General features: G+C 44.7%; 1 protein-coding gene across 1 annotated transcript in view; it reads left to right on the top strand.

The window, feature by feature from the left end:
* Window positions 1-983: 983 nt before the first annotated feature.
* LOC141512459 (protein zyg-11 homolog B) overlaps window positions 984-24,332 on the top strand; it is a 60,339-nt gene continuing 36,990 nt past the window's right edge. Inside the window, exons 1-2 of the mRNA XM_074221421.1 lie at window positions 984-1,064; window positions 21,395-21,560. Coding sequence (XP_074077522.1) covers window positions 1,062-1,064; window positions 21,395-21,560 — 169 coding nt within the window. The 5' untranslated portion in view covers window positions 984-1,061. The remainder of the gene's footprint in view (window positions 1,065-21,394; window positions 21,561-24,332) is intronic.

The following is a 24,332-nucleotide window of genomic DNA, read 5'->3' as shown; positions in this document are numbered from 1 at the left end:
TAGGCCATGGCATAAAGTTTGTCCTTTGTTCTTGAAGAAGACCATGACATCAGGCAGGTGATGCCATGACAAGCCCATGAATTGGATTTGAGCGCGCTAAGTCCCCAGCCTCACTTTCTCCTCCAGAGCCACTTGGAATCAGTGGCCAGACACGGATCCGGAAGACTGGACGTGGCCCTGGGTGTGAGGCAGTCAGGGTGAATTGATTCCAACTCCTCCAAGGCCAGTGCTCTATCCACTGCACCACCCAGCTGCCCCAAGGAATCTCTATGGCGAAGTCCAAAGGAGATTTCTGGCTGACTCAACCTTTGGAGTCAGAAGGACAAGCAGTTTGACTCTGACCAGCTGTGTGACCTTGGGCAAGTCACTTCACCCCAGCATCCAGGACCAGGACCAGGACCAGGACCAGGCCCAGGCCCAGGCCCAGGACCAGGACCAGGACCAGGACCAGGACCGGCTCCAGGCCTGCTGATTCATACCTGGCCACTGGACCCAGGTGCCTCTGGAGGAGAAAGCGAGGCTGGGGCCGTAGCCCAGCCCCCCACTCAAATCCAACCCAGCTCAGGCATCGCCTCCGGGATGCGCGGGCCTCTCCTGGCATGAAGGACGCCCGTCATTACTGTACTACGGGGGGCATAACTGTGGGCCCCAGCCGCTGGGAGGGGGCAGAGCGGGGTCAGGAGGCCGGGCTGGTGAGAGGGACGGGGGTGAGTGGGGCAGCAGCGGGAGCTGGGCCCGGATGGGGGGAATGAGGAGGTTTTGGGGTTCTGCAGGGTTGGGGGTTGGGGCGTGGATGAGGGGATGCCGGGTCCTCCCTTCCCCGGCCCGGGCCCCGCCGGCCGGTGATTGACAGCGCGGCCGGGGGCGCGGCTCCTTTAAGGGCGGCGCTGGGGGCGGGGCGCCCCCGAGTCTGCGCAGTGGCGGCGGCGGCGGCGGCGGCGGCGGGTTCACTTCCAGCTTCCGCCGAGGCTGAGGGAGCCGAGGAGGCTGCGGAGGCCGGGCCGGGCCGGGGCCGCCGCCCGCAGCTTCCCGCGGGGCCGCCGGGCCGGGCCGGCGCAGCCATGGTGAGCAGCCGCGGCGGGGCGGGGGGCGGCGGGGGCGGGGCGGCGGGGCCCGGCGCGGCCCGAGGCCCCTGCGGCCCGGCCCGGCCCCCCGCCGCCCCCATGTGTCCCGCCTCCCGGGGGCGGCTGCGGGGGCGGCCGGGGCCCGGGCCTGGGGGCCGCCTCCGCCGGGCCGGGCCCGGGTTCCAGTCCCGACTCTGCCCCCTGCGCCGCCGCCGTGACCTTGGCGGGGCCGCGGCCCCCTCCTCAGGAGAAGCGGCCGGAGAGGGGAGGCTCGTGGGGGTGCGGGAAACGGGGGTCCCGAGGAGGGAGGGCCGGGAGGGGCTGCACCAGGCCCGGGGGCGCCCCCTCCCCTGCCGCTCCATCTCCTCCTTCCCTTCTGGCCTCGCCCTCCCAGCCCTCTCCCCGCCCCGGGCCCAGCACGTCCGGGGAGCGGGCGGCCCAGGTCGCACTGGCTGGACCCGGTGTAGACCCTCGTGGGAGCAGGGCCCAGGTCACACTGGCTGGACCCGGTGTAGACCCTCCGGGGAGCAGGGCCCAGGTCACACTGGCTGGACCCAGTGTAGACCCTCCGGGGTACAGGGCCCAGGTCACACTGGCTGGACCCAGTGTAGACCCTCCGGGGTACAGGGCCCAGGTCACACTGGCTGGAGCTGGTGTAGACCCTCATGGGAGCAGGGCCCAGGTCACACTGGCTGGACCCAGTGTAGACTCTCCGGGGAGCAGGGCCCAGGTCGCACTGGCTGGACCCGGTGTAGACCTTCCGGGGAGCAGGGCCCAAGTCACACTGGCCAGTGTAGACCCTCCGGGGAGCAGGGCCCAGGTCACACTGGCTGGAGCTGGTGTAGACCCTCGTGGGAGCAGGGCCCAGGTCGCACTGGCTGGACCCTGTGTAGACCCTCCGGGGTACAGGGCCCAGGTCACACTGGCTGGACCCAGTGTAGACCCTCCGGGGAGCAGGGCCCAGGTCGCACTGGCTGGACCAGGTGTAGACCCTCCGGGGAGCAGGGCCCAGGTTACACTGGCTGGACCCGGTGTAGACCCTCCGGGGAGCGGGCGGCCCAGGTCACACTGGCTGGACCCGGTGTAGACCCTCCGGGGAGCAGGGCCCAGGTCACACTGGCTGGACCCGGTGTAGACCCTCCGGGGAGCAGGGCCCAGGTCACACTGGCTGGAGCTGGTGTAGACCCTCGTGGGAGCAGGGCCCAGGTCACACTGGCTGGACCCGGTGTAGACCCTCCGGGGAGCAGGGCCCAGGTCACACTGGCTGGACCCGGTGTAGACCCTCCGGGGTGCAGGGCCCAGGTCACACTGGCTGGACCCGGTGTAGACCCTCTGGGGTACAGGGCCCAGGTCACACTGGCTGGACCCGGTGTAGACCCTCCGGGGTACAGGGCCCAGGTTACACTGGCTGGAGCTGGTGTAGACCCTCGTGGGAGCAGGGCCCAGGTCACACTGGCTGGACCCGGTGTAGACCCTCCGGCGAGCAGGGCCCAGGTCACACCCTCAGGGGAGCAGGGTCCAGGTCACACTGGCGGGACCCGTTGTAGACCCTCCGGGGAGCAGGGCCCAGATCACACTAGCTGGACCCAGTGTAGACCCTCCGGGGAGCAGGGCCCAGGTCACACTGGCTGGACCCAGTGTAGACCCTCCAAGGAACAGGTGGCCCAGGTTACACTGGCTGGAGCTGGTATAGACCCTCCAGGGAACAGGTGGCCCAGGTTACACTGGCTGGAGCTGGTGTAGACCCTCCAGGGAGCAGGTGGTCCAGGTTACACTGGCTGGAGCTGGTGTAGACCCTCCAGGGAGCAGGGCCCAGGTTACACTGGCTGGAGCTAGTGTAGACCCTCCAGGCCAGACTTTGGCAGAGGAAAACACCTTTCTCTTTTACTTGATAGGTTGCTCACTGGCATGGTCACCAAGCTTGGAAATGGTACAGCCTGTGAGGGGGCGCCTGGCTGAGCCTGGAGCTGGACTTGAGCCAGAAAGACCTGGATTCAAGTGCCACCATTTAAGCCCCACTGACATGAGTTTGTCTATAGACCAACCTCCAGCACCTTGGAGAAGTTCTTAAGACTAGAAAATGGTTTCCTTTGAAGCATCGATTGGGGTGGAGCTAGATAATGGTCCACTTTGGGACCTTCAGAAAGTCTGTTTCCAGGAGGAGGTCAAGTTCCACTTTGCCTTAGAACATTAGAGCCAGATGTTGACTATGAGGGCAGAGTTTTGCTTGTTTAGTTCGGGAATGGCTCCATCATCTCTGTGTCCAGAGCATTGGGCTGGAGGATTGTGGATTGATGTGTGTGGGAGCTCTTAGGAGGGAGAAGCCAGCCCCAAAATGGGGAGGTCTGATTGGGGGAGAGAAGGGGAACAAGTCTCATGGTGATGACTTTTGTATAATTAAGTCCAATAAGAGAGAACAAAGAGTATGGAGCTACAGTCCAGTGTGGGAAGCTTGAGGAAATTTGGGAGGTTCATTTGTGGAGTTCTCCAAGTCTGCTTAGCCTAGAAAGCTGCTGATGGATTAATTATTACCTTCTCCATTAAGCTTAACATTTGCAGTGTGCCTGGGCGGTTTCAGAATGCATTGACACTTAAGTTCCTTGGGTCTTTGCAAGAGTTTGACTATCACCCATAACTGTTTTGTTGTTCTTGTTTTTTTGCAAGGCAATGGGGTTAAGTGACTTGCCCAAAGCCACACAGCTGGGTCATTATTAAGTGTCTGAGACGGGATTTGAACCCAGGTACTCCTGACTCCAGGGCTGGTGTTCTATCCACTGCACCACCTAGCCACCCCATCCATAACTGTTCGAAACCCCTAAATCATAATCTTGAACAAGCCAAAATCCCCATTGGATTTAGAAGTCTTAGGCAAAACTAATGTGTTAATCATTTTCTTTGGGAGATTCATGTTGAATGCCAGTCTTGTCCGGAATCTGATAATAGAGAAAGGGCAAGATTACCTTGACCTTACCATGGACTAACTGTGTGACTGTAAAATGGGGTGGGAGGGTTGGATTTGAGGCTCCTGAAGGCCCCTCTGTCTTTAGGAGTCTAGAGGGTGTCAGCTGCTTTTGGACTCTGCTTTATGGGATCTGTTTCCTTTATGAGCCCTCTCCACTTGAATGGCCATTGTCATCAATCAGTTGATCAGCAAATATTTATTCCCTCCCATGTGCCTGGTCTATGAAACAGAAAAGGAAACATACGTTGGTCTCAAGGAGTTGGCATGTCTGTAGAAGGTCTCAGGATATGAGGCTGGTATAAAATACATACATTAGAAAGACTTCTTAAGGCATCCTTAAATAGAATGGAAATTGGAGATGGCATGTCAGCTTCTTGTCAAAGAAATAACAACTATCTTAGGAGAATTATATTGTTAAGTGTTTCCTGAATTTTTTCCTAAAGGCCTTCTTTGATGCTTCTCTTGTAGCCCTTGAAATAGAAGAAAGCACTGGTGCCTGCTGTTTATGTTAGCAAGAACAGAGGGTATGAAATACTTAGGGCGGAACTTCAAAGAAGGGAACAGTGGCAGATTCTTCTGAGTGTTGGATCTTGCCTAACACCTTGTAAGGTTCTTGTTGAGCAGCCCCAGATCTAGGCAAAGTAAGTACCTCCCCATGGAGACATTGAAATCGAATGGAAAGAAACACTGAATCCTCCAGGTGGGAAACAGAACTTTTGCTTCTGGCCCTATGTGTGACCCTGCTCAAGTCACTTGGTTTCTGTGGGCTGCCCCTCAGCTGTAAAAATCCAAGGGCATGTCACATAACTCTTAGGTTCTCTTTCAACCTAAAGAGCAAATTTTCTTATGTTGAACTTCACTGGTCCCATTCATTAAAATGGATTATTTGAGTGTCCATGAAACCTAATTTTCCTATTAGCCATTTTACTTCAGACCAGAATTTGGAAGTTGTAGGATTGCCAGATAGCAGATTCATGACCTGAAGGTGGCAGAGCTATCACTGCCAGTCCCAGCAGGAGCAGCTTTTGATTAATTGCTACCTAAATTGTTGTAGAGAGCCTCTGAGACTCTTACCCAAACTCTAACCTATTTGCTTCTTAAGTTTTAAAATCTAGTCTTCAGGGAATTGAAAAGAATTTCACTCTAGTCTTTCAGTTCCCCAGCTGATTTTTGTTGCTGTTCAGTTGTCTAGCTCTTTGTGACCCCATTTGGGGGTTTTCTTGGCAGAGATACTGGAATGGATTGTCATTTCTCCAGCTGAGGATACTGAGTCAAACAAGGGGAAGTGACTTGCCCAGGGTCATACAGGTAGTAAGTGTCTGAGATCAGATTTGTACTAAGGTCTTCCTAACTTCAAACCCAGCACTGTAGCCAAAGTGCCACCTAGCTGCCCTGTATAGCTGATAAACTGCTTTTAATGGTAGTTGTCTTGGGGCAGTATTTGAAGGGGTCTTATGAAGTTCTTGCTGAACAGCCACTGTTACTTAAAAAGTCTGCTATCAATCTTTGATGCTGACCAGGAGATTTAGCAGACACGATCAGCTTCTGGGCTTTCAGGGGACTGACTGTGGTGTCTAGATTGTGGAAAAGCAAGGGCCAAAAACCCTTCCCTCATGAACTGCTACTTAGCATGGAGTAGACGGGAAGATGAAATGCAACTGATACATTGAGTTTTTCTTAGAATTGAATAATAATGTTGCATTTTACTTTGTAAACCTTAAAGTGCTGTCTAGAAATGTCAACTGTTATTAATTTCTTTGTGAAGATGAAGCACTTAGTCAAAGAACTTGATGGAGCAGATTGAATGTGGACTTGAGCCAGAAAGACCTTGATTCAAATCTCATTGGTGATATTTGGCTCTTTGAACCTCAGGTAATAGTGCCAAGCCTGAGTGTTCAAAACTGGGTTGCAAGCAGGCTAAACTGGTGGACGAAGTTTCTACATAGATAAAATACTGGGTCCTTCATCTGTTGATTTAGTTAAGGTCTAGTGGGGGACACACTTTTAGCTTAAAACGAGTAGTTTCAGTACTTTATTTGTAGATTTTACATCTCATACTATCTCAGAACCCTGTACATAGAAGATACTTGAAAGGACTGGAACAGAAAGCCTGAGAGTCACTTTTTTGCCAATGATGGACTGTATGTCTTTAACTTGCTTTAGAGGGCCTCAGTTTTCTCATTTCTAAAATAAGTTTAGGCAGGATAAGCACCAAGGTCCCTTCCTACTCTAAAATCTTGGACAAATCTATCCATTGCCTAGTCTTCTGATAGGACAAGGACAATCAGGTAGTATTAATATTACTTATATGTGCTTCCAGATTAAGAAATAATATTCTTGAACATTTGTGCCACACTTTTCAAAACTTTTATTGTATTAGCTTTTAAAATAACTGGAATTTGGCAGTAGCAAGATACCCCCATTACCCCACAGTTTCTCAATACATGTTTGTTGTTGCTGAAATTGAAATATTCGAGACTCCAAAGTCTAGACCAGGGCAACTCTTGGCTTAACAAAAGATGCCAGCTAATAGTGCTTCCTCCCCACAAGTGATGGATGAACTTGATTTGTGTGGCTGCCATTCCTTCTCAGGTCTTTTCAGTTGATCACCTGATTATCCAAGCCAACTGATTAGCAAGTTTCCAAACAAAGTCTTGGTATTTTCTCCTCCCTTCTACTTCCAATCCCTTTATTCCCCATGTATTGATTCTCAAATAACTTGGACTTGATCCTCTGACACCTATAACTAACTGTAGCCTTCATTGACATACAGAACTTCTCACCTCCATCCCCCTCATGGGGACCAGCTTGCTTAATTTCCCAATAATTCAACAGCAAATTTTAAAAAGCATTTGTTAATAGTTTGTTTGTGTTGGGTCCTTACTCTAGTAAGGATGATCCAGCTCTGGTCCTCAAGGATCTTAGACTCTGCTAAGATAGGAACACAGATGCTAGAGCACGTAATGAAATGACTAATTATAGAATCATAGACTTTTTAAAATTTTAGAGCTGGAAGAGACCTTGGAGATTATTCTAGTTGAACCAACCCTTTGGGGTCCATGGAGAGGTGGATTTGAAGCTAGAGGAAGCTGAGCTCTGGATGAAGAGGACTTAAGGCAAATATTTGTCCCTTTTGAAAAAACTGAATTCTGGAGTTAACTTTGCCTAAGTGGAAGTTGATAATATCAATTTACACCTAAGTGGAAGTTGATAATATCAATTTACAGTTCTCTAGTGTTTTACATAATCTCTTTGGCCCTCTGGGCATCCCTCTGAGGAGAGGACAAGTAGTCTTTCCTTTTTAGAAATGATGCAATTGACACTGGGAGGTAGAGGTGATGGGATTTGCCCCTTGTGGCAGAGTCTGTAGTCAGCTTTCAAGTAAGGACTTGGTTGGCCTCAGGGAAGCTAAGGGTTCCCCTGAGGTCTGGATCCTCTGGATCTTCTCCCTTCTACCTCCTATCCTTTCCTTCCTCCTATTCCTCCTCCTCCTCTTCCCTCTCCTCCCCTATCCTAATTCTCAAGCTAGGCTGGGTTATGGATTTAAACAAGAGAAGCACAATAAGCAAAAGGCAGGCCGAAAGCGGAAACATTCTATATGAACCTCTGTTGTTTCCTCCAGGGTTTGGGAATACTCTGCCCAGACTGCCCTGTCCAGCTTCTTTTTTAACCTTTCGGTGTTAGATTGGAGCTTGCTGCTTGGCATTTTGTGTGTTGGTCATTGGGGAGCACATGCTCAACTGGCAAACTTTTATCTGGCATTATAGGGGAGGTGGCATTCTTACAAACAAACAGCAAAAGAGTGAATTATTTTCATGACTGACATAGTAAATTTAAATTCCTAATAAAGGCACCAGCAAAATTAGAAGTGTTCTTTTCTCTTTCATCTATAATGTGAATGTTAGTGTGAGCAGCAATCAGAAGATGCTTCATCATTACTTTTGACTTGACCCAATTTAAAACAAATCAAAACAAAAAAAGCCCCTTGACTAATCTTAAAATTTCCTAAAGGCTATGAAAGTTGGGGTCACCTCTAGGAGAGACCTAGAAGCATGCTTTAATATGCAGTGAAGTGTCTCAAGTATTTTAACTAATTTTATTATATAGCAAATAGGTGCTCATGGCATAACTGTATCTAGCAAAGATCATAGATCGAGAAAGCATAGCTTCCCCATGTGACCCACTAATTGAATGACTTCAGGCAAATCATTTCCCCTCCCTGGATTTTTCATCTGTAAAGGAGTCTATGACAAAAAAAGACCTCAATCATTTCTAAGATCTTTTCAGGCCTAATAGTCTGCAGCCTCAATGTTGTGATTCTGGAGTTGACTTCGAAGTCAGAGTCTCTTCAGAGACTGGTGGGGCATAAGTTTAGTGATCTCAAGGATCCAGCAAACCTGACCAATGATTCTTTGACAATAAGACTTAAGACACCATTTGCTAGCTAGTCATTAATAATGTTTGGTAGTTTCCTCTAAAACAGAAATTCTTTTTTTGTTTTTAGGGGTTTTTTTTAGATAAAACAAATTCTTAAACTGAGACCATGAACTTGTTTTAAAAAATATCTTTATAACTGTATTCAGTATTACTGGTTTTCTTAGTAATTTTATATTATGCATTTAAAAACATGATTCTGAGATGTGATCTCCCTAGGTTTCATCAGGATGCCCATGACACTGAAGAGGTTGTAAGAATTGGTGTAAAGACTCTTAACTCTTGTGAATCAGCTGACTAACAACCCTCCCCTGCCAAATTGGATAAAATTCCTTAATACCTTCTTCACTTGGGTCTGATTCTTCCATGACCTCTTTTGGGATTTTTTTTTTTTTAGGTTTTTGCAAGGCAAATGGGGTTAAGTGGTTTGCCCAAAGCCACACAGCTAGGTAATTATTAAGTGTTTGAGACTAGAATAGAACCCAGGTACTCCTGACTCCAAGGCCAGTGCTTTATCCACTACACCACTTAGCCTCCCCTTTGGGATTTTCTTGGTAAAGGTACTAAAGTAGTTTGCTATTTTCTTCTACAGTTCATTTTACAGATGAGGAAACTAAGGCCAACAGGATTAAGTGACTTGCCCAGGTCACACAGCTAGTAAGTGCCTGACCCCCAGGATTTGGAGTCTTCCTGACTTCAGGCCTAGCAAGCCACCTACAACACTACCTAGGGAGCTAGATGGCTCAGTGGGCAGAGTACTAGGCCTGAAGTTAGGAAGACCGGAGTTCAAATGTGGCTTCAAACACTATTACCTCGGGCAAGTCACTTAATCCTGACTGCCACGCATCCAGGGCTTCCTCCAGTCTGTCCTGATTCATATCTGATCACTGGACCCAGATGGCTCTGGAGGAGAAAGTGAGGCCGAGAACTTAGCATAGTCTTCCCCCCAAATTGAATTCATGTGCTTGTCCTGGCATCACCTCCTGATGTCAAGATCTTCATGTAGACAAAGAACAAACATCATCATCATCATCATCAATAGTATACTATTGTTTGATTAGTTTGGGAGAGTTAGCCAGGTGGCTTAGAGGATAGGAAGCTGGACCTAGAAACAGAAAGAACAGAGTTCAAATTCTATCTCTGAGACCCTGATAAGTTACTTAACCTCCCTCAGCCGCAGTTTCCTATCTGCGAACTGGCTATAATAATTCTTCCATCAAAGGGCTGTTGGGAGGATCCAAAGGAGCAGATGCTTTTTAGGTTTGTTTGGTTTTTTTTTTTTTGGTTTTTTTTTTGTTGTTGTTGTTGCAAGGCAATGGGGTTAAGTGGCTTGCCCAAGGCCACACAGATAGGTAATAATTAAGTGTCTAAGACTGGATTTGAACCCAGGTACTCCTGACTCCAGGGCCGGTGCTTTATTCACTGAGCCACCTAGCCACCCCTGAGTAGATGCTTTTTCAAGCCTTAAATGGCTAAATAAATGCTAGCAGTTATTTTGATTGGTCCAAATTGAGGACTTTGGCCTTTAGTGATTAATTGAGGTACAAGTGGGATCCACCTTTACATCTTTAAAGAAATATTTATCCCTCTTGCAGATTCAGGAAGATTTTTTAACTAAGGAACTTAAAAATTGATCTCTTGTCCTTATTCTTGTTTCAGATGTGACTTATTTGAGCCGGTAAACTTTTTCAGTCCATATGTGGATTTCCAGAAAGGAGAGCAGAGGTTCCTGGGGCTCTTCTGAGTCACTGCAGTTGGCCAATGTTCCTGCACTGTCTAGAAGGCCTGCTCTTTGTAATGCTGATACTAGTTAGCCTGGCTTCCTGGGTCTGCACTTAGAGGGCAGCTCCTGAGGACTGTTAGGAGGGAACTCAAGGGCACAACTTCATCTTACAGAGGAGTGACCAGGAGACCTCAGAATGACTTGCTCAGGGTCTCTCGGGAAGGGAGGAGGAGACCACACTCTTCTCTTCACTTCACCAAACTGCCTCATAGGAATCAGATTACGAAAGAAAGTATTTTGGGGGTTTCTTTCTACTTGATTTTTGAAATAAAGAATAATGAGTTCATAGGGGCAGCTAGGTGGCGCAGTGAACAGAGCACCGGCCCTGGAGTCAGGAGTATCTGAGTTCAAATCCGGCCTCAGACACTTAATAATTACCTAGCTTGTGTGGCCTTGGGTAAGCCACTTAACCCCATTGCCTTGCAAAAAAAAAAAAAATAGAATAATGAGTTCAGAGGTTATGTGTAGAGAAAGCACTTGACAAATATTAAAACTACCTTCTTGGGGTGGCTAGGTGGTGGGGTGGATAAAGCACCGGCCCTGGAGTCATGAGGACCTGAGTTCAAATTTGCCTTCAGACACTTAATAATTACCTAGCTGTGTAGCCTTGAGTAAGCCACTTAACTCCATTTTCCTTGCAAAAACCTTAAAAAAAAAAAATCTACCCTCTCCCCTTTGTCAGAAGAGAGAAACTTGGGCAGCAGAAGGTGGATTTGTTGGTTAATCTTTGGACCTGATGTGTCCTAATATTGTTCATAAGCAACTTATTTTTTTTGTAGATAATAACAATATTGGATTATCTACAAACCAGCCCTTTTCTGGTTAATTAAAATGAGTTGCCCAGATTTTCTGACCCTGCTAGATTGAAACATCTGAGAGACTGCCTGCCTTTGAGAGTTTGGGCTCTATAAATACACACAGGTCAGAAAGCAGCTTCCAAAGAGAGAATAAACTCAATCCTTGGCACATTTTAAAAGGTGGAACGGCCTTTAGGATCAATGACTTTAGAATTGCAGAGGACCTTAGATCTCTTAACAAGGCTCTCACTCTAGACCAGGGGAAACAAAAGTCCTCCTTTCCTATGTGTGGAAGATTCTGGTCCCTAAGGAGGGCTTTGTCCTTGGCTGAACTGGCATTTTCCCCAGTGGTCTCTCCTTGAACACTGTAGTCATCAGCCTCCATCTCAGTAACACTTGCGGTATACAGTTTAACCCTGTACTGTGAGACTTGGGGATGGGGGTAGCTCTGGAGGAGGAAGTCCTATCAAATTATAGCAAAGCACCATTTGGGCAACTTAAGAAGAGGGACCTGGCTCATCAAGGATGTTAAAAGATTTACCCAGAATTACATGGGCAAAATGTGTTAGATGAGATTTGAATCCAAGTATTCTGACACCCAGTTGCTTCACTTAAATGCTGTGGTAGTCTAATCTTAATATTGTAAAAGCTCAGTAGCATATGAAGATTTTCAATCACTTTTCTTTACAATAAGCTTGTGAGTTAGTATGGATATCATGATCTGAAGAATCTGAGGCTCGGAAACACCCAGCTAAACACCACTAAGCAAGTTCTTCCTTCCAGTACTGGTGTTCTCACCCTACAAAGGGAGGCTAGCTACCTGCCTGAAGAGGTGGGGGGGCATCTTGCCCTCTGGAGCATTTCAATACAAGGGGGCCTTCCTACAGTAGAATTTGATTATTCCGATGGAAAAAACTGTCTCTGAGGTTCCCCTGGAAATATCCTTTTCCCCTGATTGCCCACCAGCTACTGGCAGGGAGCTGGGCTTTACCACATAGCAAACTGGAATCACATCATGTCCCCTGAACTCTGTGGCAAGGTGTCTTCCCCTCCTAGCCAGAAATAGCACTATTTTTGGCCTGAAGCATTGAAATGACCTCCCAGGCATAGTACTCTTAGGAAAAAAGTCTTACAGAATCAACAAGCATTTTTTAAAAGTGCCTCCTATGGTGCCAGGCCCTGGGGTATCTAAGAAATACAAAGCCAGCCCCTGCTCTCAAGGAGCTCCTAATCTAATAGGTCTGAAAATAAGATGAATCATGATAGGGAGAGAGTACAGTAAAAAGAATGACCTGGACTCAGGACTCTGGGTTTAAGTGAAGCTGTATGACACTGAAAAAATAGTTTTGTTCTTCATTTCCTTTATCTGTAAAATGAAGGGGATGAAATACATGAAGTTTCAAAGAAGATTGTTTTTCAACTCTTAGCTTCTCGTGATTTGCAGGAATTGAGAAGACCAGACTTTAAATTCTATGGAAAATAGGTTTGTTTTTAAAGAAGGGAAGAGTTCCAGAAGATAATGCAAAGTGGGGGGGTGTGAGGGAGGGCTGAGGCTGTACTGGGTAAAACCTCAGCTCTCCTACCCCATCTGACCTTGAGCAAGTTACTGTTTCCCCATCTGTAAAATAAGAGATAATAATACCACCTACCTCAGAGTTAGTGCCAGGTTCACCTGAAATATGAGGGTACTTTATGGAATTCATTCCCAGTGAAAACTCTTAAGGAGACTCTTAGTAGGGAAAAGTCATCATGACTCAACAGCATCACCAGTGTCATCTTCACCCCCCAGGTTTCCTTTTACAATAATAACTCATGTCTATTTAATATTTTACAAAATGCTTCGGTTATAATGTCATTTGCTTCATCTCTTACTTGAAGTAAAAATTGTCTGTATCTCATCCCTGATTCTCTTGGTTCCTCTGCTCAGCCTTTTTCCCTTGACTAACTCAGGTCATAGTAAACCCAGGGGAGGGACCAGGAATAAGTGTCAGAAAATTAAACACAAGTTGATTTTGGGGAACGAGTTAAGATTAATTCTGGGAAGAACCAACGGTGGCCTGAGAGATAGCATTCTGTGACCTTTATCTTTAATTTGGAGGGATTTGCAGCATCATTTCAAAATCTGTTGAACATCTCCTCTTTACAAGGACCTGTGCTAGGCAAAGATCAGTGACATGATAGCCACTTTCAGAGCATCACAGAAAAACAGAAATTTAATTTTGGAAGGAACCTCAATGGCTGCTCGGTGTATTATGTACCTGAGGATAGTCATTGTGATAGCTCTCTTGATTCCCAGGCTAAATTTTTTTTTTTTTATTTAGGTTTTGGGTTTTTTTGCAAGGCAAATGGGGTTAAGTGGCTTGCCCAAGGCCACACAGCTGGGTAATTATTAAGTGTCTGGGGTCAGATTTGAACTCAGGTCCTCCTGACTCCAGGGCCAGTGCTCTATCCACTGCACCACCTAGCTACCCCTCCCAGGCTAAATTTGAATCTTTACACCCCCTTCACTCCTGGTTCTGCCTTCTTGGCCATACGGGAACATAATGAGAACTCTTCAGATACATGAAGATTATTCTTTTTTGTTTTTTGCTTTTTTTGTTTGTTTGTTTTGTAAGGCAGTGGGGTTAAGTGACTTGCCCAACCAAAAGAGAAAAAAAGTTGAACCTGTAGTTAAGATCCTTAGATCATCTCCAGACAAATTGTCATCTGATCATGCCTCATTTTATACTTATAAGATTGATTTTTTTTTTCTGTATCCCTAGTATAACACCTTACACTTCTATTCTTTTAGGGGAGCTAAAGGTTAAGCAGAAATTATAATTTACATTTCTCTAATATTCTCAGGTTTACAAATTGCATTTGGTGTAACAGTAAAAGTGATATTTTGCCCATTTTGCAAATGAAGGAGCTGAATCTCAGGTTGTGATTTTCCTGATTCACTCTCTAGTAGGAAGGCCCAATGAAAATAGAAAAGGAATCATTAAACCAAACATAAGAGTCTCTACCTTAGGTTGTTGACTTAGGAATCTTCCTTTTTACATTTTCTGTGTTTGATTGTATTTCTGTTAAATCTTCTCAATTACATTTTATTCTCTTTTGAACTATTCTCTGGAGCAGTGCTTCTTGTGTGTTTTGACATCTCTGACCTAGCCCATAGCTGAAAGGTGGGAAAATACCCTTAGAAACAATGACCTTGCCTTCTTTTCTATGGGACCCATTAAAGGACCAGATTCACAGGGCTTGAAGGCCTCCTCTCCTGAAGCTGCTCGAAGCTGGGTGGGTGGGTGGGGGCTGCTCACTGCTAGGTCAGGCCTCTGACTGTTCTCCCCCCCCCCCCTTACTTTCCTCTTGAGTTTCCTTTTTTTCTTTTCTTTTTTTAAAAAGAAAGACTGATTAATTGAAGGGATTATGTCCTACTTCAGAAAGGAATTTGGCAGGCAAAAAAGTCAGCAACAATAAGAAGCTGTTTATTTAAAGTAGGGATTGTTTGTAGAAATGACCCAGGATTCTATCAGCCACGTGGTACCCATTGTGCTAGTGGCTGACTTGAATTGTATTCATTTGTCCATACCCTTTATTAGTCTCTGGTTGACTCCCCTTGTTTCCCCAGAGGTTGTTTCAAAGCTTCTCTTTCTTGTACACCCAGTCAGTCTCCAGACTCAGAATCTCTCTCTGGTTTTCTGTCATCTCCTCTTTTATTCTATTGTTTGATCTTCTCTCTCAAACCCTTTTACATTTTACGTGAAAGTCAATAAGAGCACATATGGAAAAGCCTTTTCTAAAGTGCTTAGCACCTAGTAGACATTGACTGTCAATTCTGTGGTGGTGGTGGTGGTGATGATGATAATGCTGCTGCAATTTCAGAAGATAAAGGGCAAATGGGGAGTGGGTATCTAATTTCTTGCCAAGACTAGATTGTTCACTTGTGACATTCCCTCAGGTCCTTCCTTTTCATCAGTAGTTATTCCCCATTTTTTTTTTCAGGAGTCTTAGAGTCTTCTGTGTATTTATTGTTTTACAGCAGAATCCCCATCCTTTCTCTTAAGTTTTTACTATATCTTGGTTCCTTTTCTGTCTGTAGACATACTTAGGTTCCTCCATCCTGCTCTTATTCACTATCCTTCCTCCAATTAAGTCACCATTTTCCCAAGCTGTTGACCTAGATCTAAGGTTAAATTAGAAAAAGAAGGAATAGCTCTCACTTATTAAGTATTTATATTAAGCATCTCAGTCCATCCTCACATCCCACCTGAGGTCAGGAGAAGAGTAATCCTAAGTAAAGAGTAAGAGTAAACCTAATATTTTTATAGCTCCAGGAATTTGAGGCTCTTAGAATTTAAGGGACTTGTCCCTGGGTAACAAAGCCAGCTTTTGTTTTGGGCTAGATTGTTACCAACTGTCTCCATGTCAGATTCTATCTGGTAAGGTCACAAAGCCTCTCAAAAAGTTGTCTACACTACTACATTGTCATTCATTTTGTTTCCTTAAAGGTTGACTTTCAGCTTACTTTCCTGAGATGCACTGAAGTTGTTTCTATAGCTGTTAAGAACACTGTGATTTTTCTACAGTGAGAGCTTTTTTCCCTTAGACTAACACCCTTAGGTAGAACATAGCCCTAATTTTAGAATCATTTGGTTGAAGGACATGAGCAACTTTATAATTCAGTGTATATCAAATGATATCATATTTTAAAAGTGCCTATGGGGCGGCTAGGTAGCACAGTGGATAGGGCACTGGCCCTGGAGTCAGGAGTACCTGGGTTCAAATCCGGCCTCAGACACTTAATAATTACCTAGCCATGTGGCCTTAGGCAAGTCACTTAACCCCACTGCCTTGCCAAAATACCTAAAAAAAAAAAAAAGACAAAAAGTGCCTATCACTGTCCTGGACAATTAGTAGATGCTTATTCCCTTCCTCTTGCTGCCACATTATTCTTCAAAAAGTTGACACTAGTTTATGACACATTTAATTTTATTTTTAAACTATTTTTGTTACTATAATGGCTATAAGATGGTATATTGTAATTTTCATTTCTTTGATTTCCAGGTAGCTTTAATCATTTTTATTATTCAGTTTCAAAAAATCTTTAACTGATATATAAGAGACTTCTTTCCTGGTCTCAAACTGTGGCAGGCCCCAAAGGTAGAAAGACAAATAGAAAAGATTCTTTGACAGCTGAGAGCTTCATTCTGTCCTGAGTTGTAAAAAGAGGGGTTGGACCAGAGATTCCCTTCTGGTTCTGATTCTTTAGTCTTATGATTCTATGTACATGCATAAGGATACAAAATAATGTCACTAAGGAGAAGGCATGACGGGTTGAGAGATCAGTCAGAACCTTGAGTAGCAGATGTCTGAGCTTTGAAGGAAGCTGAGTGGCTGAGAGGTGAAGATGGGAGGAGGACTTAGCCAGGATAATTCTTGAACTTTGGTGGCTCCCGGGTGAGTAGAGAACAGGATGGATAGGAGAAAAGTTGTAGAGAGAGAGAATCATCCATGATTTGGCAACTGGTTGCAAACTTGGATGACAAATAGGGAAGATCACAAGAGAAGGATGGATTTGAGAGGAAGGAGAATGGTGTTGAGTTTGAAGTGCTTCCAAAACATCTGTGGTCAATAGGCAATTTGTGATTGTGACTGGAGCTCATGAGAGACTAAGCCTGGATGGGGACATGTATGCATGTATGGGTGGTAGTTATCTGCATAGAGATCAAGAGAAGAGGACTTGGAGGAAAGCCTCCTGGCAGGGATGTCTATCCTTAATGGGCAGGGCAAGGTGGAAGATCTAGCAAAGGCAACTAAGGAGGAGCCACCAGGTAGGGAATGGGAGTACAGGACTCCTTGTTGAAGGTATGTAGGAACAAATGAGAGTTTGTTTTTGGATGAGGAGACTTGGACAGATGTGTAGGCAGCAAGGAAGGAATCAGGAAAGAGGGAGAGACAGGGGATGTTTCTGGGAGTAGTTGGCTGGAGGAGACTAGAGGGATTCGGATCAAGGGGACAGGGACAGATTTAGGCCTTGTCAAGGAGGAGGGGCCCCCCCTTCACGCAGTGACAAGTGGAGTAAAAGAGGAGACAGACATAGGGTAGGGGTTTGGGGAGCAACATTATCTCTCTCATTCTTACCACCTCTTCCTTTCACTTCTGGGACTTCAATTTCTCTGGTTTTCCTCTTTTTTGAATCATTGTTTCTTCAGGTAATCCTGCTATCCGGGAGATCTGGCCTGACTGCAGGGAAGTCAAGGCAGGATCCAGACAAATAAGTACCTAGAAGTTTTGGCAGGGAGGTGAGAGCTGAGAGGAGAGCGAGGAGGCTCAGGCAGGAATGAAAGTTTCTGCAGACGCCCAGCTTCAGACAGTGGGAGCTGGACTAGGACAGGCAGCAGCAGAAGCAGAGGAGTGGGAAGGGCATCTGTATTACCGCCCCCCCCCACACACACACACTGTGTGAGAAGCATTGTGCTAGATGCTTTACAAATAATTATCCCTCTTGCTTCTCACAACCCTGAGGAGGGTTAGCCCCATAATACAGTTGAAGAAACTGAGGCAGTCATTGTTAAGTGACCTGCCCAGAACCACATGGCTAGAAGTATCAAAGGTCAGATTTGAACTCTAGTCTTGGTGATTCTAAACTCCAGCTAAAGTCAGAAGATAAAGGTGGAGCCAGTTTATAAAGACATGCCAAATATAGGCCTTGCTATTTTGCCCTAAGGGTGGTATAAGGAACCACTGAAGCTTCTTGACCATGGGAGTGACATGTCAGAACTACACTGAAAGAAAATCATTTTGGCAGCACTGGATTAAGAGGAGAATTGAGGCAAGGACGCCCATTACGAAGTTCTTGGAAGAGACTAGACTGAAGGAAATGAGTTTGTGGAGAGAGGTGGAATTGGCAGGTCTTGACTACTGCCACCGCTTCTCATCATTCTGTTCTTTTCAGCTCAGTCTGGATCCCCCAGGCTCTGCTATCTTCTACCTTGGACATCTTTAGTGATAAAAAAGAAAGCCCCATAAATGGCAAACTATTCTTGGCAACCCTTTTTGGTAGTCACCCAGGATTGAACATAGTGTAGATGCCTGTCCATTGGGGAATAGCTAAATTACCTGAAAGGAATGATAGGATGTTACCACAAAAAAAAAAAAAAATGATGAATGCAAACCAGGGAAGAATAGGAAGACTTATGAACTGAAGAAAAGGGAGGCATCTTTTTATAGTTAATATTTTTGAAATATGGTACTTAAGTATAATTACTACCTAGTGTATATATAAATAGATAAATGATTATCCAGGACAGCAGGGAAGACTAGCCTCTGTTCAGACCTCTGCAATACTCAGGATCAGTTTCCAGTTCTCCTGAATTAATGTGTAAAACAAAAGGCATTTCAAGGAGCACACCTTCAGAAAATGTATTTAATGACTTTCAGTCTGGGAGGAGAAAACCACATCCATATCTTGGGCTGATTGAAGGGTTGTGATTGAAGAAAACTTGTTCATATTTGTTCTTCCTAGAAATCATTTAATCTTTGAACTTTGTTGTAATCCTACAGTGAGAGGGACAAGACACAGAAAGCCTGCTCGGGTTTATTCTTCAATTGGTGCTTTGTTTTTGTCTGCCAATAAACACTTTTGGTTTATGAGTATTCACTATACAAATTTTAAATCCTCCCTTCTACCTGTCTTTATAAAAGGAGATCTTTAACCAGGGGAAATATTTCCTGACTCTCTGTTAATGACCCTCTTCCTGTGGTACCAGCAACAGGTGTTGAATTAAGTAAGCAAAGAAGTTAAGAAGTTGGGTGAGAGAAAGAACTACAGAGTGCATAAAGTACAAGGATAGAGGACAGTCAGGGCCAAAGCAGGGTGTAGTGTAATTTCAATAGCTAGAATATGTAAATGAAGTTCAGAGGAAGGAATACACACCATACTCTCTCTCTCCCTCCCTCCCTCCTCGGACAATTCTAATTGTTAGGAAGAAGGTCTTCTTACCAACCTTGCTCCTCATTTTCCTGGGGCCAAGCAGAACCATTTGAAATACCTCTCCTGTGGAGATCAGATTTTATATCAGAAATAGAAAAGGCCAGAGTCTATTCTATAGGAGCTCCTTAATTTATTGATGGCTTTTGAAAATTTAAGGGACAGTATAGCTTATTTAGTTTTTAAAAGTTTTACTGATACTGTTTTTTGGAGTTTTTTTTTTAATACCAACTCTTTCCCAACAGAACTGTCATTTGTAAGAAAGGAAAATAAGCCAGCAGAACCAAACATCCTTTGGCAGTGTGTAAAGCATTCTGTACCCAGAATCCTCCATCTCTACCCAGAAGAACAAGTGTGTTTTGGCATCTGATTTCTAGGACCAAGACTGATCAGACAAAGCCATGTAGGGGAAAATTTAGTTCCACAAACATTTATTAACCAGGTGGCAGGGAAAAAGACACCTCTTTTATAGATTTGTTGGTTTACTCAGGGAATCCAATATGTATGGGCACAGGATATATAAGTAAATTGTGCGTGCTTTTTTTTTTTTTTTTTTTTTGGTAAGGCAATGGGGTTAAGTAACTTGTCCAAGGCCACACAACTAGGTAATTATTGTGTCTGAGGCTGGATTTGAACTCAGGTCCTCCTGACTCCAGGGCAGGTGCTCTTATCCACTGTGCCACCACCCCATATGTTCATGCTTTTAAGAGTGAAAAAAACCCTACCTGGGAATCAGACCATCTGCATTTTAGGAAATTTTAAAAACTTTTAAAGTCAACTATAAGCAATACTTTTTGAATGTTCACTGACTCCTAAGCACAGTGGAGGAACACAAAAGCAGTTGCAACACCAAAGTTTATTTTTGCAAATATATAACCCGAATAACCTGCACAGTTGGGGATAGAGAAAAGAGGTGGGCAGGAGACAATTTATGACTTAGGAAGGTTTGTGTCACAGGCCGTGTTTATTGAATACCTTTCAGTTCTCTAAGCATTTCTCTATTTAGGAGATGGACAGGGATTTGGGTAGGTCTCTAAATGTGCCTTTGAGGAGGAAAAGAGAACACTGACAATTGGTGGAAGTTTGTGAGGGGATAAGATCTCCAGGGTTCAAACTCCTGGAGAGAATTCTATTTTCACATGTAGGGGAGGGTCATTTAAATTAGAGTCTGCCATCGAATGAATGATATCAAGACTGGCAGTATGCCGGTCATTTTCAATGACCTTCATGTATATTCCTGGTCCCTAGGCTTACCATCTGACAAGTGCAGAAAGAATACTGGATTGAGAAGTCAGGAGTCCTGGTTTCCAGTTTTAAATCTGCCACTTCCTAGATGTGACTTCCCTTTTCTGAGTCTCAATTTCCTCAGCTAAAGAATATTTTACTTTAATACTTCAAAGCTCAGTGACTACAGATTGCTACTCTGCTACACCTTAATTGATAACCTTCTTGAGTTCTGGTGGCTGAGAAATTCCTTGCATTCTATGGCTAATCAGGTGAAGAGTGTTGGCAGCTCAGTCCTTGGGGACCTAGGCTGAAGTCTTTTCTGCATGAGTGGGACTGACCAGAGCCAGTGGGTTTCTGACTTGGCCTATGAGTGTCCAGAGGAGTCATCACAGCCTGTCTCTAGGGGTAACAATGCTGACCTTACCCCCTTTCACAGGAAAACATTTTGTTTAACCTGATGGTGCTGCATAAATGGAAACTGTATGGATCTCAAGTGAAACTGAACTGGGGAGGCGAGTCAAAAGACCATGTGTGTCTGAAGTTGGGTCATCTTATTGAACTGGGATGCTTTGGCCAGAGGCAGAGCACTGGACCCCCCCCCCCCCCACACACACATTCTCCCCCCAGTGCAGGCCTCAGAGACTGTGAGGGGGCTAGATGAGCTCCAGATCTCACTCTCTGAATTTGGAGCATTTAGGACTTGAACCCCTAGAGCTTGGTACAGAAGGTTGTGAAGCATGGGATACCCACAGGACAAGGATGGGGCAGGGAAATTGGGACAGAATAGAAAAAATGTAAACCTATTTTCATTTCAAGGAATATTTGATATTACCATCATTTCATGCTGAATATTAGAGGAGGAAAATGTTGTAATTGAGCATCAGAATTTGCTGAAAACAGTTTTGAAATGAGGTTAGGTCATCTGTAAGATTCCTTTTTACTTTGTCTTCTAGTCCTGATTGAGGGCTCCCCTTTCTTTCCAACTTTTCTAAGAGTCTCTTGAACTAAAATTTCAAACTGCTCCCTCTTGTGTTATGAAGGGGCTACTGTAACTTAGTGTTTAATCTTAATTATTTTACCTGAATTCCATTATCCTTTAGCTGCCATTTGTGGTATTTTATTTATGTTCTTTTTTGTTTTCCATGGAATGTACAGGAGGAAGCATCTCCCTTCTCCTTATTGGATATTTGCTTGAATTTCCTGACCACTCACTTGGAAAAGTTCTGTTCAGAAAGACAAGATGGAACTCTGTGCCTGCAGGAACCAGGCATGTTCCCCCAAGAAGTGGCTGATAGGCTTCTTCAGACGATGGCCTTTCATGGTAAGACCAAACAGTGAGACACTAGTTAGTATTGCCACACATGCAAATCCTTGGTTTAGAATCAATGGAAGCAGAGCAATAATATAACAAAGACAGTTCTAAAAGATCTGTGATGGAAAATGCTATCCCCCACCAGAGAAAGAACTATGGAATCTGAGTGCAGATGAAAACATACTTATTTTCACCTTTTTAAATTTGTTTCTTGCTTTTTTCTTCTTGTAGTTTCCCCCCTTATTCTGATTCTTCTTTCACAGTATGACTAACATGTATATACATGTAACACGATATCAGATTACTTGATATCCTAGGGTTGGGGTGATGGATGGGTGGGAGAAAACTTTACAAAAAATGAATGTTGAAAACTATCTTTAAATACAATTGAAAAATAAATTAAAATTATAATTTTTAAAAAGCATCATTGAAAGCTAATGTGTTGTGTTGGATTGGTATATTAGAGAAGGCAGCAAGCTTAGTGTGATAGAAGGAATACGAGATTCAGGTTCAAGAGACTCCAATTCTATTAAAAAAAAAAGAGAGACTCCAATTGATTCTTATTTCTGACCAATTCTAACTGTGACTTTGGACAAGATTGCCTTGGTAAGTCTATTTCTACATTTGTAAAATGAGGGTATTGTACTAGATATAACTTCTGAGTTCTCTTCCATCTTTAAACCTTTCATCCTGTGATTCCAGAGGAAGAAAAAAAGAATTTGCTTGCTTCTAGCCAGTTCTGGCACTTTCTCTGCATTTTGGGATATTCTTTTAGATATTCTATTAGACTGGCAAGACCTATAATGCTTTGCAGTTCAGCTATTAGAAGGATGCTGACAAATTGGAGCATGCCTTGGGGAAAGGGAGAAGCCCGTGAGACTGTGCCAGATGAAAACTGGTTAGAGGCATTGGATATTCAGTCTAGAGAAGAGAAAATGGATTGGACTTGTGATATGAAGGGCTCAGTCTTGGACCAAAGATTTGATTTAGTCTTTATGGCCTTAGAGGTGAGAATTGGGATTAATTAGCACTCCAATTTTTGCTTGATGAAAATGGATAAACTTGTTTACAATGAGAGATGCCTCCTGGTGGAAATGCTGCCTTAGAGGTGATAAGCATCTTCCTTCGAGGTCCTCAGGAAAGAATCCTGAGTGTCCACTTATCCAAAATGTTATAGGAGAATTCCTGTTTAGTTCTGGATTGTAAGTGAGGAGGTAGTGATCTAGCATCTAATTGCTTCCAGGTGGTTGATCCTAGGCTGAGACACAACATATGCCAACAGTTTGGGAGAACTGGTGGGTGGCATTGCTGAGGTGCAGTCAGCAATCTCGAGAAGTGCTGGTAGCTGGGGCCACCATCGCTATCCTCGGAAGAGCTGAATGCTCTGATTTACAGTGAATTGAAAGGGAAAAATCTTAATCTGCAAGCCAGAGAGCACAGATTGATGAGCCCAGTGACAAGGAGGGCCCCGACCAGTTCTTCTGGCCCTGGGCAGTCCTTGCCCTTTGTCCTTCTGTACCCGGAACTACCCTGTAGACTTGGACCTTCCTTTGGGTATGCCAAGCATTGCAAGTCTAATGGTTCCTGCCAGAAGCAGCATTTTGCTGGTACTGCCTTTGAGATTCCACAGTTACTTCCACACCAAACTGAGGCATTAGAGAAGAACTTGTGTGAAATTCTTGAATGCAGTATTCAAGGAAGTTTTTGTGAGCCCTAAGGAAAAGAAGCAATGATGAAGAAAAGCTGTTATGGCTTCATCCAGAATGGGTCCCGTCAAATGAATCTCATTTCTTCTTTTGACAGTGTAACTAGGTTGGTAGTTCATGGAAATGTAGATTTAGTCTTAGCTTTTAGCCAAGGATCTGGCAAGGTCATCTGTATTTTTAATGGAAAAAATGAAATAAATTCATGATTCATTGAATGATTGCAGCTCTTGAGTAATTATGAATGGGTTGATGTCATCTTGGAAGGGGGTCACTGTTTAAGTACCCCAAGGATAGGGCGTCATTCTTGTGGTGTTCAGTGCCATTAAGGTAGAGATTGCAAGATTTTGAAATCTACTGATGATATAAAGTTAGGAAGACCAGTGAATATGTTCACACAACAAAATTCAGAAATTCCATTCATCAATTTCTTATGGGACATTTGACATCTACTATGAGCAAGGGTCTGTGTTGGGGATGAAAGACAAACAAAAAACGATCCCTCTTTTTTAAGGAACTTACATTTTCATGGAAATAAGAAAAGAAAAGTTAGTTTGAGAGGGAAAAAAGAAGGAAGGAAAAGGAGAAAGAGGTAGAGGTGCATTCAGTGTGGGGGCCAGGCTGCAGAAGGTGAGCCACTGTGATGCACCAGTGGGCTCAGTGGAGAGCCACCTTGATTATGTGACTGTCAAAGGATCCTGGGCTTAGAAAGGGTGTATTCTCACTGTAAAGAGACATGATGGAGGAGTGACTGAAGTCAGGAAAACTTAAGTTCAGATATTGACTAGGCTACAAATTAGCATCCAATCTGGGGCAAGTGAACTGACCAAGGAACTTGACCTCGCTGGCCTCCAAATGGATCCTTCCAGCTCTAAATCTGGGTCACCTCCCAGCCTTGACAAGCAGTCATTCTCCATATGCACCAATTTGGGTTTCTATGGTTTGTTCCTTGTCTGATCCAGAGACCTTATAGAAGTCCATAGCCTTAACTAAGAGCTTTAGAACCTCCATGTATGTCTGTGATTGTGTGTATACTACATACATACATACATACATACATACACATATATTCAGGCTT

This window comes from Macrotis lagotis, chromosome 2, assembly GCF_037893015.1.
Source record: "Macrotis lagotis isolate mMagLag1 chromosome 2, bilby.v1.9.chrom.fasta, whole genome shotgun sequence".
In the NCBI taxonomy this organism is placed as follows: domain Eukaryota; kingdom Metazoa; phylum Chordata; class Mammalia; order Peramelemorphia; family Peramelidae; genus Macrotis; species Macrotis lagotis.
The sequence above is the reverse complement of the archived record's forward strand: the minus strand, read 5'-3'. Positions and strand labels throughout refer to the sequence as shown.